The 17,712-nt window shown below is 43.1% G+C and overlaps 1 protein-coding gene across 2 annotated transcripts in view; it reads right to left on the bottom strand.

Moving 5' to 3' along the window:
- CFAP69 (cilia and flagella associated protein 69) overlaps positions 1 to 16,241 on the bottom strand; it is a 340,683-nt gene extending 324,442 nt beyond the window's left edge. For both annotated transcript variants that reach the window (XM_069211560.1, XM_069211561.1), the window contains exon 1: positions 15,979 to 16,241. In XM_069211560.1, coding sequence (XP_069067661.1) covers positions 15,979 to 16,098 — 120 coding nt within the window. In that variant the 5' untranslated portion in view covers positions 16,099 to 16,241. The remainder of the gene's footprint in view (positions 1 to 15,978) is intronic.
- Positions 16,242 to 17,712: the final 1,471 nt, after the last annotated feature.

Below are 17,712 nucleotides of genomic sequence, written 5' to 3'. Positions count from 1 at the left end.
GATATTCTCCAAAAGGCACGGAATTTAACTCAGATCCACTTTAGGAGCATACCTTGCTGCTCTATCAAGCTGTCTCTCTACTTACACTACAGAGATGTAGGGAGTTCAAGCCTATCACGGACTACCTCCGGGGTAACTCCACACCTTACAGCTGGGGTCACCCCTTCTGACTCATATTCCACTGGGGCGACCAGAGGCCCGACAGACCCTAAACGTGGAGGAGGTCGATGACGGGGCGAGGGTCCCCAAAGAGCCGTACTGGATGGAGGCGCAAGAAACGCCATCTGGCACATATGCATCTAGACTCCTACATAAACACACCATACAGGGCTGCCTCCGGGTCCAGATTACTCACAGCACACGGATGCCATATCTTTCCACCTCGCACACATACACTGGACACTCATGTGCCTGAGCCTCAATGTCCGAGGCATTAATAATCCCTCAAAACGGTTGGCAATCCTCTCCTTCCTTGAGCGGTCAGAGAGCCATATATGCTCACTACAAGAGAGACATCTGCTGGCCAAAGACACATATCGAATGTGCTCCAAATGGTTCCCTCAACAATACTGGTCTTCAGCTTCCACAAAACACAGATGGGGGGGGCAATTTTGGTTTTAAAACATTCCCTGGGGAATTCATCACCAAGGTTCATGAGATAAAGGGTAGATATTTAGCCTACAGGGTGCGGATAGATTCATTCCATTTCACAATAGCTAATATTTATGCGCCTAACACACAACAAGAGGCATTCATGTCACAGGCTCTTTCTTCGATGCTAACCACCCCCGACACAGCCATACTCGTGGGAGGTGACTTCAACTTCGTTATGGACAACGAGCTAGATCGGTCAGGGCGACGACACGGACAGCTGGGGGCTCTTACACCAGCAGGTCTACAGTGGCTCGCAGACTGCGACTTAGATGATATCTGGCGGAAGGCTCATCCGAACCTTCGAGATTATACATTTTACTCGGCTGCCACAAAGACTTATACACGCATAGACTATTTTCTGGCCTTTTCTGAGTTCCGAGCCCGTGTTCAGGAGACCACAATAGAGCCCTGTGCTTAACAGACCATGCCCATATAATTTTAACAGCCCGACTTAATCTCAGCCACACTCGGGGTCCTGGATGACATTTTCAGGACAAGCTCTTGCAGACGCAGAGTGTGGTGGACGTGTTGAGAGACCCGATCACAGATTGCCTTAGCCGAAATGATGATGGGCAAACCTCTGTACCGGCACTCTGGGAAGCTCTCAAAGCAGTGGTACGCGGAGAGGTGATTTCTCTCTCTGCAATGGAAAACAAGGCTCGGAGAGAATGGAGGGCGTCGTTGGAGCAGAGGTGGCTTCACTGGAGCGTTCCCACAAGCACACGGGAGCCCCAAGAGTTTGGAGGGAATTGGAAAAACCCGCCTCTAACTGAAACGATTAGATGGGGCCAACCGTTGCGGGAAGCTTCTTGTCCACAAACTAAGGGCACAACTTCATGCTAACACCATCAAGAAGGAACGCTCCTCCTCTCGGGGAGAGGCGGGCACTGTCAGGCAAATTGCAGAAGCGTTCTTCAAATTTTAGAGAGTTATATGCAGCAGACACCAAACATTCTGCCCTGAGCTGGCCCCAACACTCACACGACTCTTTAGCTCCTTCACAGAGACCAACGCTCTCGCTCCCAGCATGCTAGATGCGATTATCACTGTAATTCACAAGCCAGGAAAGGACCCGGAGGAGTGAGGCTCGTATCGGCCCATTTCCCTTCTAAACATAGATGCAAAGCTGTTCACTGGCATCTTGGCACAACACCTCAACCCCAATATGCCCGGGTTGGTCGACGCAAATCATGCTGGTTTCATACCCCACGACAGGGCGGAGACAACATGAAGCGACTTTTACATCTTATAGACAAAACGCACAGATCGCGCAGGGAGGCACTCCTCCTTTCTATTGACGCAGAGAAGACGTTTGATAGGGTGCACTGTCCCTATCTCTTCCAGGTGTTGGAGCGCTTCGGGGTTGGACCGATACTTCTGAATTGGATAAATTGTGTTTATCAAGAACCCAAAGCGGCAGTTCGAGTCAATGGCACGTTGTCTTCGCCATTCCCGATTCGGCGAGGAATGAGACAGGGCTGTCCACATACCCCGCTTCTATTCGTTCTCTACATGGAGCCCCTAGCACAGAGACTGCGGGCCAATCCCTTTATAGTGGGCATTACATTTGGGGGCGACTACCACCTTATTAGCCTCTATGCAGATTACATGATCCTTACTGTGTCAGAACCCATGGTCTCACTTCCGGCGCTTACTGGCGCTTTACACGCATTCGGTTCCACTTCAGGCTTCAAAGTGAATGCACAAGAATCGTAAAATTCTGAACCTGTCGGTCCTTCCTGCACACAAGGCGGAATTACGCTCCAAATTCCCCTTTGTTTGGACATCTTCGCATGTCCCGTACCTTGGGATTGACCTAGCAACGACGACCACAAAAACAGCCCACAAGAATTACGCTGCCCTCTCCAATGCTGTAAAAAAGGACTTGGAGGTTTGGGGTAAAGATAAACTTTCCTGGTTAGGTAGAATTGCTGCAATAAAAATGACAATCCTACCCGCATACTCTACCTATTCCAAGCACTGCCCCCTGCCCTGCCACGTAAATCCATAGCTGCACTTCAGTCAGCGTTACTAAAATGTATATGGGACCGGAAACCTGCACGCATTTCGCGTCGCACACTGTACCTTCCTAACATAGAGGGGGAGCTGGCGTTCCCGTGACTCTTGAAATACTATCAGGTGGCTCAGTTGCGTTCTTGCTAGAGTGGAGCCATCCGCTCACCGAGAAACACTGGTGTTTCATGGACCAAGCTGTCACGGGGTCTCATAAATGGAAGAAGCCCTGGCTGCAGCGTAGACACAAAGCTGTAGGGTTATACTCTTCCCCTATCACTAGCATTACCTTCAGGGTCTGGGAGTCAGTGGCGACCAGAAACGGTCTAACGACCTTTCCCTCCCCTATGACTCTGATTTGCGTGAATCCCGACCTCGCCCCCGGCCTGAAATCTGAGGGCTTTCAGCGATGGCATGATGGGGGATGCAAGAGGGCGGGGACCTTATTTGACACGGACGGCATTATACCCTTTGACCACCTAAAAGAAGCATATGGGCTCACTGAGGCAGATCGGTTGACATATTACCAGGTTAGACACTGGGTGCTCCAGCCAACGATCAATCCCCTAGTAGCGAGAACACTCACAGCATTCGAGAAGAGGTTATTGATCAAAAATGATGACAAGCGGCTGATTTCCGAAATCTATAAGCACCTTCAAACCACCACATCACTTCCTAAAACTAAAGGACAAAAAAGGTGGGAGGCTGAGGTGGGGAGGGACCTGACGGAAGAGGAATGGGAAGGAATCCACTACAAGGCACACCACACAGCTCACAACATATCAGGTTCTGAAACAGCCTATAAAATAGCAACATTTGGTACTACACACTCGCGAGAATACACACGTGGGATCCCACTAAAACTGAGCTTTGTTGGAGGGGGTGTGGAAGCATGGGCACACTCATACACTTGCTATGGCACTGTCCCAAGCTGAAACGATTAACATCCTAGACGAAATTGATGGGCTTACCTAACCCTCTCACCTTCCTCCTCCGATCCTTACGAGGACGGCAGATTGCCCTCGCCCTCAACGTGGCTCACCAGACGATACTTTTTAGGATTTGCTGAATTCTATTAGAAATCTGTAAAAAGTTTTGCAAGTCTTGTAGAGCCTTTATGCTCCCTCTTGAAGAAAAATGTGAGATCCAATGCCAGAAGACCTCTGAACAAATCAATTCACATAACTGTAAAGCCTGATATGCCTACCCACAGATGGCAACAATTGGGTGCCACTTCTACTCAAACCAAAGAGAGCAGTAAACAAGTTGTTCCATTTGTATCCCACTCCCTTAAAGGACAAGATATTGTGTTATCCAGCAAAAAGCGTGAGGGTGCTTCTGGGCAGTAAAACACTTCAAATGTTCTTCTTATAGGGCATACCCTTCATAATTTGTAAAGACTATAAAACCCTAATACTTGCCCTTAGCACCAGAGAATCTGAATGTACCACCCCTAGAATTTCACTTTGGCTGTTGGGGTTAGAAGGATATATTTTCAGGACCCAATACAAGCCTGGTAATAAAAACGTTGTGGTATACTGTTTGTGCAGAATTTCTGTCTGCATGGATCCTAAGACTGATGAAGATAATTTAGACAAATGTGTCCTAACGATAAACATGAGATGAGTGAACAAAGAGGAGTGGGAGGAATGCATGAAGAACAACAAATAGATGGGAAAACCCAAAACATATTTTAGGAGTTTGGATCAATTCTTTCCGCAGTCTACCAGAATCTGTGTCCTAATTTTGGGACGTAAGGCATGGAGTATCTCTTGTGGGAAGTTCTGTCTGTCGAGATAAGAAGGTAATTCCACCTGCTATGTGATCTAAAAATAGGGCAACTAGCACATGTGCGACACCTAGGTGTCGCACATGTGCTTGGAGTATTGCTTGGAGTATTGGTGGTTCGGCGTGGGTAGGTTCATTGATAATAATGAAAGGAATTGTTTAGCCTGTGCTCAAAGTGACAAATCGCACGTGCTCTGGAAGGCTCCTTTATTTCCAATTGAAACATCAGCAAGACCTTGGGTACAGGTAGCTCTGGAAATCACTGGGCTGACCTAACAAAGAATTCCCAGTGTAAGATACCTCCTCGTATTGGTCAAATATCACATTAGATTAGTGTGGACACAGCATAATGACTGACATGCTTATAAAATCTGTGCAGAACAGTTTTCATGAAGAAGGCACGCCAAAAACTAACTACGGACAACAGGGTACAATTTACCTTCAGCCCCGTGCAAGACCTTTTGAGAAACAAGTTAATTTGCCAATTCAAAATGGCTTCACATTGCCCATGTTCCAATGGGCCAGTCGAAAGAATCAATAGATCAGTCAAAGAATGCTTGCAAAGGTCAGAAGTAATTAAAACACCTGCAAGGACAGATATTCTAGAATGCAAATCCCTGGATCAGAAATGAAGGTCTAATTGAGACTGACCGAAGTAAAGTCATAAAGAAGATTTGTTCTCATCAAAACTTTTATATAGAACGCTACAACTAACTGAGCTGTGTCAAGAGATCCTCAATGGCTGTGGGAGATTGGGTGGAAAAAAGCTGCCTGGTGCTCACAAGAAAGAGGGTAGCATGTTGTCTAATCCGAAAACAAATGTTCAGCTAGGATACAATGGACCTGATTACGACCTTGGCGGATGGAATACTCCGCCACAAAAGTGACTGATGTCCCTTCCACTGTATTACAAGTTCCATTATAAACTATGGAACTTGTAAAACGGCAGGCAGGATATCCATCACATTTGTTACGGAGTATCCAATCTGCCAAGGTCATAATTATGCCCAATATGTTCATATTGGACAACTGACAGACTTAGAATATGGACAAGGTATCCAAACACTTCCTAACATCCTCAAACCCATCAGATGTCAGTGGGGGCACAAAGGACTCACCGAGCGATGCTGTTAAAAGACCCCTGAGGAACATAAGATCTCTACTCAAGTTTCACAAGGATTATATCTTCAGTTGACTAACCACTATCTCAAGTGATATACCTATCAAGCTGTTACTAGCTTCCTTCCCTTCTCTTCCTCTCTTCCATCCTACTTTTCCTCCTTTAACCCCTTTGACACTGCAGTAATATGTCCTGTTTTATATCTAAGGTTGCGCTAGTATCAATGCTATGCTTATTTATAAAGCGCATAGCTACCCGAGGACTTCCCAGTGCTTGATGTTCAGTCCTAGAAAAATCATAAAAATGTTACTAGACCTGAAGATCGAGTAACTTGGATAATCTACTCCACCTAACTGTTATGTACTTAGCCCGTAAATGGGTCTCAAATTGTGTGATCTTATGGTAATATTTTAGTTTACAGCGTTGCCTTTTTCTTCATCCGCACGTGTACCTTCAAATATGTGAGCTCAGCAATTCTGCTGTTAAAAAAAACATCTTTTTTTACTTTGACTAAATAGACTAAATGTTTGCTCCATGTTCAATAAGAATCTAGCCCACATAAAGTGGACACATGATCCATGACTTCCCTCCTAGTTTACTAATAGCGTTGCCATCAGGGCACAAGTATTTCTCAGTTTATGTTAAAACACTCACTTTCAATAAATATATTACTAAAGCATGATGCTGTAGCACACTGCCATTTACAGACAGTAAATTTCCAAGAAATGTCCAAAACCCTTCCCAATAACTTGCAACTTTACTGATAAAACTTTATAGCGTATTAACAATAATCTGTGAAAACTGGGTTTCAGAAAACAGATGTATCTTTACACATCACCAAATAAAGTGTTCCGATTTGTTTTAATCCTAGTAAAATATTTTTCATAATACAGAAGTACAAAAAATGGCCTTTCACAACTACGGAAATATACTTTGAAATGTTTGTACAGTTGACTGTTATTTAAATGATGTGTGGTATGAACAAACTGACACCCTACAGCCTTTCATTTCATACTCTGTACAGCAGGTCAGACAATTCACCTTACAAAATCCTGGAACTCGGCAGTAAATGGAAAATTAATTGTAAGAAGACAAACTGACTTCTGACCTCTGTCTCTTAATAAAGAGCAAATGATATGTGATAGGAACAAGATTTAAAGGCATCTTTATTGCCCCTTCACTTTCGGACAAAAGAGGCGGTAGGTCCTAAAAATAGCTCGAACTGTTAAAATATGACTCGCCATAGCAAGTGGGCGAGTAGATTTTTCGAGAACTGATGTTTAGTTATTGCTTATATAAAACTCTCCCTCTTAAATGTTCTCCTATTATGTTTGGGAGGGGAAGATGTGTTGTATCCTGGAATCTTTCCAATCTTCGCCTACTGCTACCCCACCACATCCTTATCCTCTTAACCTTATCGTAGTACGCTCTGGTGCAGTCAACTGCCACCTGGACTGTTGAAGGGTGATCATAATCTACTGTTGACTAGATTGGTGATGCTCAATAAAGTGACCTCTTCATCAGCAACCGAGTCATTTAATTTGAAAATGATTAACTGTCATTTCTATTATGGAACACCCTGATAAATCAGCATTTATCCAACTATCCAATACTATACATAATCTGCAGAGTTTTTCACATGTGAATTACTTTGTAGATAAATCTTGAGACAAGTATGCAATTGCCTCTTTAAATGCAGACACAGAATTTGATACTGTTTGGTGGGACTTAATTTTCCTGATGCTGGAAAAGTTGAATTTTAGTCCACCAATACTGTTGTGAATACAGCTGCTTTACTCAAAGCCTCTAGTAGGAGTCAGAAGGGGCAAGATAATTTGTGACAGCTGGAGACTCAAACATGGTTCCCGCCACTCATTCTATTCGTCTTTTTGACTGAACCATTAGTAGATAAATTGAGAACAAAAATGGAAAATGGAGAATTAAGAGAGGGACTGTAACATCATGTGTCTCAATATTTGTGGACAGCACTGTAATTTACCTAAGGATTCCACGGTTTCTACCCCTTCTTGCTTGGCATATTACAAGAATAAAGTGATGTATTTCTACCTTCATACAAAAGGATCCAAATCTCATTTGCACTTTTAGGTTTCTAGTCACACTTTCCAGATACTAGTTTCTTCAAGCCAACAATTTAAAATACTTGCTAATTAGTGTATCATATGACCTTAATAATTATATTACATTTGACACAGGCTAAGTGCTATATGAAATAGGAGAACCAGTGTCATTCTAAACAAAACTACTCCCTATGATGTTGTAGTATACAAAAAAAGATGGACAGAATGCTTGAAGTAATCTCAGCCACTGGTCATTACTTGGGGCTCAGCACAGTGCTTTGTTATTTTGCACACCATGTCACCTCAGTTTAGACCCTGCCGTTTGCAAATCAGTTTTAACCTTGCCCCCAAAAGAAAAATTCCAGCACAAAACAAGCTGCACCAGACTGAAGAGCCCCAACTCGGACAAAATCAGTCTTGAGTTGCTTGTGTTGCAGTTCAGAGCGGACTGGCTCAAAAGTATGTCTGAGCTGATCCTACTGAAGCAAGATCAAGGCAGATGTAATCTGAAGTGGCATGGTGGGCAAAGAAAAAAAAAAGATGGACTGGGATATGTCCCCAAATAATTAACAGTGGCTGAAATAAATTTTAGCATCACACCCATCTCTTTTTGTTTAATTTAGTGTGACGCCCTTAATGGGGCGAGTGTACCCAGATTTAGCTCCTATACTCACTGTGCCCCTGGAACCAAAATCCAGCCAACAGAATAGCCCCAAATAAAGTGAAAACGGCCTTGGATTGCTTTTGTTCCAGTGCAGAAAAGAGCCAACTTGGCAGTTCAGGTTAGACTGATCCTATTAGAGCAGAATCAAAACATTATATATGGCTCGGTCTAATCTGATGTGGTTAGATGAAAAAAATGATGGACTGGGATATGGCCCCAAGTATTTACCGGTGGCTGAGATTAATTCAAGCATTCAACCTATAACTTTTTTTTATACTTCAGTGTGACGCCTTAAGTGCAAAAGGTATGCCCAAAATTGGGGGGGTGCTCACTGTGCCACTAGAACCAAGCTGTACACGACTGAAGAGCCTCAACAAGGGGAAAACTGGTCTTGGGATGCTTGTGACCTGGATCAAAGAGTGCTTGGCTTTGCAGTTTGGGGTAGAATTTTCCAACTGGAGCAGGATCAAGTGTTATTTGCATATGGCTGGGTCTAATCGGAGGTGGCATATGGGAAAAAAACAAAAAACACTGGACGAGGATGTAGTCTGAGTAATTAGCAGTGGCGGAGAATAATTTAAGCATCCTACCGATCACTTTTTTGTTTACATCAAAGACTCTCCATGATAGGCAGAGTGGCCCTGATAAAGATTGTGATCCTCCCAAAATGTCTTTCAATTAATGTTTTTCTTGATCTTACGGGATCTTATGCAAGAGCTGGATAGTATCTTGATGTCTCTTTGTGTGGACTGGTGCTCAACCCACAGTGAAACTAAACACTCTGAAATTACCATATGACGGGAAGACTGGGAACATCTGACATGGAGTACTATTACCCAGAATCAAAATTGCAATACCTTTCTGAATAGTTATCAGAAACATACGGATGTGAACACAGACATCTGGAAGTTTACCATAGAGACCTGGACGTCTAATATGTTTGTTGCCCCAGTGATAGTGGGTCATGGGATCTACCACATGGTCTCTTTTGTGTCACAAATATGGGACTGAGTATCTTGATTGATTATAAATACAACAGCTTAAACAAGCTATGCCCTATTATGGATTGGAGAGAGTGCTGTAGACGACCTGGCTAGATAATGGCTAAAAAAAGATGGGGGACATACATAAAGGTGAAACCTTGCACACCTTGGAAAAAGCAAGGACACATCATGGAGTACTGACGGATAATTTTCTTTTATATCCCAGATTATCCAGAGGGAGGGACACACACAGACACATATATATACACACTAAATTGGAAGGGTTACAAGGGGTTACAAGGTAGATCACCATAAACGTCCAACCTAAGTGAACTTTTTGGGATGTTGCCCATTATCATCTTTACCCAAAGAGCTGTGTTTTGACTGCCCAAATCATGAATTATTAGCAGGAGTAAATGGATAGACATTGTGGAACAACACTCACTGATGAGTGGAATGAAGCACTAGTATATTTTGAAAGGTACAATGTGTAAAGTCTGATTCCATCTCACCCATTAGGATATATTTTACACCTGTGGTATTACAAAATATACTATCCACTCAATTCACAAAGGGTCCGCAACATCAAGTAGATGAAGTTGATGTGATCCATATGTTCTAAATATGTAAACCTACAAACATGCTGAGAAATAGTGGTTCCTACACCACAGGTTGAGGTGGGCAACATGGCTGTTAGATATTCAACAGAATGTGTTTCTTCCTACCCATGCCGCCTGAAGAAAAAAAAAAAGCATGCAATACAGTGAGGGTACTGACCCTATTTCCAGCTGAAAGGCATATTTCAGTACGTTGGGAAAGGGATAGGCATCTGGTGTTTGATCTATAATGCAAAATAATGAATGGCTGGCTGATCGCAATAGAGGTGCAAATCATAGCGATCTGACCTGACTCGCAAATGAGAGATTCTTTAGATTGCTAAAGCGAAATGTATACATCTGATACAAATTCTTGAGAAAGAGAGAACACCCACTTACTACTATGAATGTAAGTCTGACTGGCATTGTCTTGCTGGCTCTCTATTACATTTTGTTGCTTTTGTTTTGAAAATAGTTTCAAAACATTTTGAAGAAAGTAATCTGATCTATGACAATTATTTCTGTTAAATTAGGAATGCAGTGGGTAAAAAAAGCATTTTCAGCCGCAGTACTGTAATAACCTCTGCAGAAATTAAATACGAAGGGCCAGATGTAGCAAAATGCTAATTTGCGACTTGCAAATTGCGAGTCCCGGCGACTCGCAATTTGCAACTCGCAAATTGGTATGCAGTACGGTGTCTCAGACACCGTCTGCGAGTCGCTAAGGGGTCGCAATGACCCACCTCATTAATATTAATGAGGTGGGTCGCTAATTGCGGCCCCATAGCGAGTCTTGGCACTCGCAAACATGGAGGCCTGCTGTCGTCAGCAGACCTCCATGTTCGTGACTGCTTTATCAATGAAGCAGTTTTTTTTTTTTTAAGTGTAGCCCGTTTTCCTTAAAGGAAAACGAGCTGCACTTAAAAAAAAAAACGAAACCTTTAGTTTCGGTATTTTTTCAGGGCAGGTAGTGGTCCCTTGGACCACTACCTGCCCTGAAAAATAAATTTTGGGTCCATTCGCAAAGGGGAAGGGGTCCCATGGGGACCCCTTCCAATTTGTGAGTGGGTTACCATCCACTTGAAGTGGATGGTAACTGCGATACCATTTGCGACCGCATATGCGGTCGCAAATGGTATTGCATGCCACTCCGAATCGCAAATAGAAGGGAACACCCCTTCCTATTTGCGATTCCGAAATGCATATTGCGAGTCGGTCCCGACTCGCAATATGCATTTCTGCATAGGAAAATGCGATTAGCGAGTCGCAAACGGCAATTTTTGCCGTTTGCGACTCGCTAATCGTTTCCTGCATCTGGCCCTTAGTGAGCATCCTTTCAGAATTGCTTCTGACACCTATGGCTTTTCAGTCAGTAGAATGGTTAAAATATGTTATGAATGCAACCATTTATCCCATGTTTTAAAAATATTCTCAGCACTTTAAAATTGTGGTATAATTTGATAACTCTAGAAACCTTGACAACTCAAATAATTTCTGAAAAATGACACTTGTGTTTCACAATGAGACGAGAGACCTATGATTAAGATCCAAAAGCGGTACCCATCCCACTTGGGGAGACAAAAGCTAAAAGAATAGATGACGGATGGAATGCTGAACAAATTAAACATTCACCCCCCAGTCACAGAACAGAGTTTACTCCATCGTATGTTTGCTTACCATGGCGTGGAGAGCAAAAAAACGATAGATTTAACGCAGATCTGTGACTGGGGTGAGTATTTGACAATGTTCAACATTCCATCAATTTTTTTTGTGTTGCTATAGTTGCCCTAAGTGTAAAGGGTATACCTAGATGTGGGTCCGTGCTTGCTGTGCCCCTGGATTCAAAGCAGCCTGGCTGAAGAGCGGGGACATCCCGAAACTGGTCCCTGAATGCTTCTTTCCAGTCCAGGGAGGACCTGGCCTGGCAATTCGGACTCAACTGTTCCCATGGGGGTCAGGGTCAAGACTGATTTGCATATGGCTGGGTCCATACTGGGGTGGCGTGGTGAGCAAAAAAACGATGGATTTAACCCACCCTGTGACTGGGGATGAACTTTTGACAATGTTTATCATTCCGTCCATCGTCTGTTTGTGTTGCTTTGGGTGATTCGGGGGCATGGTTGTTCCCCTGCCATGCTCTTACTATTTTACTATTGGCAGTTTTTTGGCATAGCTGATAAGGCTGACATGGGCATTGTTGCACCCACTTGCTTGTCATTTTGATGTAATAGTAATTGTAGACTGGATGATGGACTACCTATTTGCTACCTCGTTTCACTGTTTTTTAATCCACTACCATCTTTGAGAATTGACTTGTTATCCCCCACAAGGGGAACTAAACTGCAAAACGTCTTCCTTGTTTTATTGAGTTTCTTAAGTCTCTTATTCTTCCTTGACAGGCTGGAAACCTCAGAGGGTGGAGATTCTGTGACAGACTTGATCCCCTGAGCATTGCTATTCCCTAGTTTTACATGCAGGATTTGACAACAAGTTGCTAGTATCAGCACGTCTCTGCTAAAAGATCATACTAGCCATTGTGAAATTGTCTCTTTTGTCATCTGTCAATCTTATAGCATTACACATTTTGTCAAAGAAGCAGTGTTGCCATTCGGGCCTGAATCAGTTTTACATCCCCCACTGAGATACTTCTATCGGGTGGCATTTGACCTTGTTGCTTCTTCTTTTAACTCCTCAATCAGGGTACACATTTTAACTCCTCTCCAGGAGAGATGAAAGTTTCTCTACCACCAGGCAGCAGGAGCATAAATGTTCCTCCCTCATTATGGCAGATCTTTGGGCTCTCAGTATCAGTTGATCAAATTGGTCGAGTTGCCCATCTATCATAATTATGATGGAGGCTATTGTTTGCAAAATTATTACTTCTACATCCAGTTTATCCGCATCTGAGACTGCCAGGGCAGGACTTTGCCCCATGGGGTCTCAGGGGCGACTGCGTTGGCTTCAAAGAGGGCAGTATTCATATCCTGTATCTATACACTGGGACTTATCCTTCAAGTTATCCTTGAGCTGGGAAGGCGTATTTTTTACCACTGTCTGCCTTAGTCCTCTCTATATCTGTAACCGTTGCGCAACAGATGCCACACCTCAATTTCTCGTTGTAATTCTGTAGGACCCTTAGTGAGCTTTAATATGATAGTAGGCACTGTTGGGCATAGTGGGGGTTTAGGATTAGAACAGGAATAATGTGGAAATTGAGGGGGCTGTTGTGGAGACAGCTTCTCAAAGCTGTGGTTGTCATTGTCTCATTTGTCAGTGAGATTTCAGCACTAAGTCAGCCTACAGATCATTGGACCAATTCTTTCATGCTTCCCCATTCCATTATCCTCATGTTGTTACCCAGTTGAGGTTTGTGTGCAGAATTATGGATGGCGTACCAATCGCTGAGAGCCAACATGTCCTTACAACAGTCGGCCTGTCATTTTCACTCCTAGATCGTGGCTTAGCATAGCTCCCTACATTTCTCTTGCCTAATAAGTTTTCTTTAGAATGCTATGCTGCCATGCAAACTATACTCTGATGTTCCTACCCCTTAGAGTAGAGGGTGATGTGAGATGTGGGATATGATTTAGCAAATTGACTTCGTCAAAAGCACCTGATTGATTTGTTTTACTGTGGGTACTTGTAGGTAAAGTTTTTTTTTCCAATTTTCCTTTACCCAATAGTTGTGGTCTTCATGGAATACTACTGAACGCCTTGTTACTTTTTTGTATCTTTATTATCCTATTGGAGCGTCTTTGGCCATGTGCATATAGCAGTGATGAACTACGTGCCCTCGTGTTGGTTTTCAAATTCTTGAGAAATGTTTTAAGATGGTAGATTGACGTATTGCTGTTACAGCTTTGAAACTGAATAAATGGAACTTAATTCTGCTTTGTTTCGCAGTTCGTTGGCGACTTATGCCTAACAGGTCAGTTGCTCCGTTGTACCTCTTGAATTAAGAGATATTTTGCAACTGGGCTCACAATTTAAGGTTAGGCTCTTCTTTCCTGTAATTTTCATAGTATCCCTTTCTTTTTAATGTTGCCCTCGCTGATCTCCTCCACTATATTCCACTGAATTGCTTCTTCAGTAGTATATAGCACAGAGGCTGCATGTAAGCAGTGAGCAAGCAGGCGACAGTCGTCACAATATTGCCTGGTTGCCTGAGAGTGGAGGTAAAGATACACTGATGAGCAGGGATGTAGTGCTGCGGCAGAAATCAAGCGTGCTCACAAACAGATACTTTCACTATTCAACAGGTGCCGTGAGAGCACCTACTGATATACATATATGCAAAAAAGACGAGAGTACTCTGAGTAGTTCTCAAGTTTATGTGGAGAGAAGCTCCAATAAGGAGCACCATGTAAACTCAGTGGCACACTAGATTTGCTCACCTCAATGTCAGTTTTTCTAGCAAAGTTTTTAAGCATAGGATTGGCATAGTGCCATCCACGCCAAGCTAGAAAGTAACAAAGTCTTTTGCCATTTGTACAGCAACATCTTTAAGAAAAGAATTGGCACAGTGCCATCCTCACCAAACAGTAAAATGACAAAAGCCTTTCACCACTCCAGGCACAGTATTACAGATTTGGCTCCGCAAAGTACCATCCAAGCCAACCTGGAAAGAGAAAAAGGAACCCCTGACATGTTTTGCTATCATTACAGCTCTTCAGAGCTTTTTAGCTTTGTCCAGACACAAGGGAGCACAAAGAGAGTGAGTGAGAGAGAGAGAGAGAGAGAGAGAGAGAATATATATATGTATATGTGTATATATATATATATAGTCAGTTTAATTTATTGAACACCACAGACCAACACAAATTGAATAATTAACACACAGAATTGACCTCTGGTGTTCAATGGTAGAGAGAGGGATGTAACACTAGAGTTGCTCAACTCCAATCATGAATTCAGATCCAACCCTCCCCACTTGACCAAACTGCGTGATCCTACAGCACATTTGCTTTACTTTGCTGTAAATAATTTCCCCAACCATCCAGTTTAAGAGCGCACTGAAGTAATTCAGTACATGATATCCGTTGTTTCCAAATCTCACTCATGTATTGTATATGGATGAAATAAAAACATCTTCGCACACATGGTTTAAACTCAGATCTGTGACTGGGGTGAGTGTTTGAAAAGTTTCAACACTCCGTCTATCATTTTATTTTGTGATGTTGCCTTGTGTGCCCTAAGTGGCTAGAGTATGCCTAGACGTGGTTCCCTTGCTGACTGCCCCACTGGATTCAAGCTAGCCTGGCTGATGAAGGGTGATACCCTGAAACCGGTCCCAGGATGCTTGTTCCGGGCCAAGGAGGACCAGGCCTGGCAGTGCGGGCTGGACTGTTCCCACCGGGGAACAGTGTCAAGACTGATTTGCATATGGCTGGTCCCAAATTGGGGTAATGTGGCAAGCAAAATAACATTGGATTAAACCCAGATCTGTGACTGGGGGGTGCTTGTTTGAAAAGTTTCAACACTCTGTCCATCATTTTATTTTGTTATGTTGCCTTATAATTACCCCAAACCATCCAGTTTAAGCGCCCATTGAAGTAAGTCAGTACATGATATCCTCTCTTTCCAAACCTCACTTATGTATTGTATATGGTTGATATAAAAAAAAAAACAATCTTCCGACACATTGAATAACAACATAGGCTATATAAATACAGAACATGACATACTGACACATTTTGTTTTAACTCGTGGAAAAGGGGTGTTGGTGAATGTTCATTATTTAAAAAATACTTTCAATAAATGTCAAACAATACAGTAATGTAATTGTATGTAATTAATTGAGCCACTGAGAAATGTTAAAATATATCTCTCTTCATTTCAATGACTACCATATTTTTTGTACATTCGTTGCCTAATTTACATATTTTGATATCCCGCTAGTGCTTTGTTTTAGCTCCCCAAACACGGCTCTCCCCTATGCTTTTCGTGTCCCCTCCAGAAATGTTGTGTCTCCTACGCCCTTTTAACGTGTTTAACTTGTAAACTTCCACGAGCACCATCACAAACTAACGTCCAAATTCATAATCATGGGCAGATTCCGTGTCCCCCGAGCGCTAGCTCTTACCTCTCTTCCGTCCTGGTCGCTCACTACCTGCCGCATCACGGGAATGGGCTTTCTGGGGCTCGGGGTGTGGAGCGGCTTCCCCCGTTGAGGTGGAGCCACCTCTGCCCGTGCCGCAGACATCCCTCTCTTGGAAAGAGTCCGATCATCTGCCGGCGAAGTGCCTCAGGGACTATGACAGCGGATTCTTCCTTCAAACAGGGGCCCACAGTTCCGTACTCCAGTCCAGCCGCTCCCGCTCACTGCTCCTGTACCAAGCTATAGCGTCTCCATGGAGACATGAAGCAATGGAAACAGAAGACGGCGAAGCCCCCGCATTCTCCTAGCAGCGACAACCATGGACATAGAAAGGGGACATAGGCTCCAAAAGCTCCATGAGCCTAACCGCAATGTGCCGTGCCAATAATGCCCTGGATTAGTGGATCTACTCTACAGTTTATCTTTAGACCCAGAGCCACTAGAATTATGCGACAAGAGAGTGTCAAATTATGCAGCAGAATTGAGTAAATTATGCGACATAATGCGTCACATTTTGGAACAGAATTATTTAGCCATTTTAAAACTTGGTAACACTGTCTGTTCATTGGTTGCACCTCAATAGTACCATTTTAATATCCAAGTATACTAATAAACAACAAAAAGGTTACAAATCCTGCTTTTCAAAGGGCCTTTCACTGCAGGGCAACACGTTTACTAACTTTTGAACTATTCGAGCTAGAAACAATTAAAAAAAAGAAATCTGCAGATTATACAGCAGGCGATAGATTATGTGGCAAATGCGGCAAATTTATAAATATGAGAAAATCGCTGCAGCCACACAATCACATAATTCCCATGGTCATATTCATAGCTGAGACGAGTAAACCTGACTGAGGCATCTTGATTAGACAAGAAATTAATGTTTTACCTTCTCCTAAATAGCAGCGCCGAAGCGAATTTTTTTGCTAGAAGTGTTCTTTGATATGTGCCCAGTGGTTGAAGTGGGCAGGATCTGAGAGGCACAGCATGCCCATACTTTTTTCAATTTAAGAAAATCAGTTCCTCTACTGTTTTGTGAAAAGACAACTCTGCTGGGAGAGTTAATTCTGAGAACTGAAATCCTTCAGCTGAAATGGAAGGCAGAGAGTTTTCTGTGCTGAGCAGCTGAGGGAGGGGCGTGGATGTTAATTCACCAAAAGGTCAGGGGTAGCGGAAGTGACATCACGTGGCATTCCACTTTTATATACACAGACACTTATGCACACTGTCACAACATAAACAATCTCACCTGCAAGCATGCACACAACTTATATTTAAAAGTAATTTTTACTTAGGTTGGCTGCCAGAGAGGGTCATTTTTCAACTAACTGCAGTCCATTTTTTAATACACTAATCGTGAATAATATGATATTATAATTTACAATTAGTGTGATAAAAACATTGATACAAAAAACAAGGAAAGTGAAGCCCCAACCAATGTCCCCTATGTTCCTGGCACTGATTTTGCGACTTGTAAGGCCAGGGGTCACAAACACAGTGCCAAGGGTTGCAAGGGGGCAGCCAGGGTTTGCAGCTGCGACCCCTACATGATGTCCATGTTGTCAGGGTGTCTGCTTGTCTGAAAGAAATATGTGTGCACAACTGGTCAATCATTAAAATGTAAAGGCTACTTGGAAGCAGGTATTAGCTTTAATTGATGTAATTGCTTGAAGCGTTCTGTTGACAAAGATTTGTTCTTTTTTAGTCGTATTGCAAAGG

The sequence above is a fragment of the Pleurodeles waltl genome, chromosome 10 (genome assembly GCF_031143425.1).
Source record: "Pleurodeles waltl isolate 20211129_DDA chromosome 10, aPleWal1.hap1.20221129, whole genome shotgun sequence".
In the NCBI taxonomy this organism is placed as follows: domain Eukaryota; kingdom Metazoa; phylum Chordata; class Amphibia; order Caudata; family Salamandridae; genus Pleurodeles; species Pleurodeles waltl.
The sequence above is the reverse complement of the archived record's forward strand: the minus strand, read 5'-3'. Positions and strand labels throughout refer to the sequence as shown.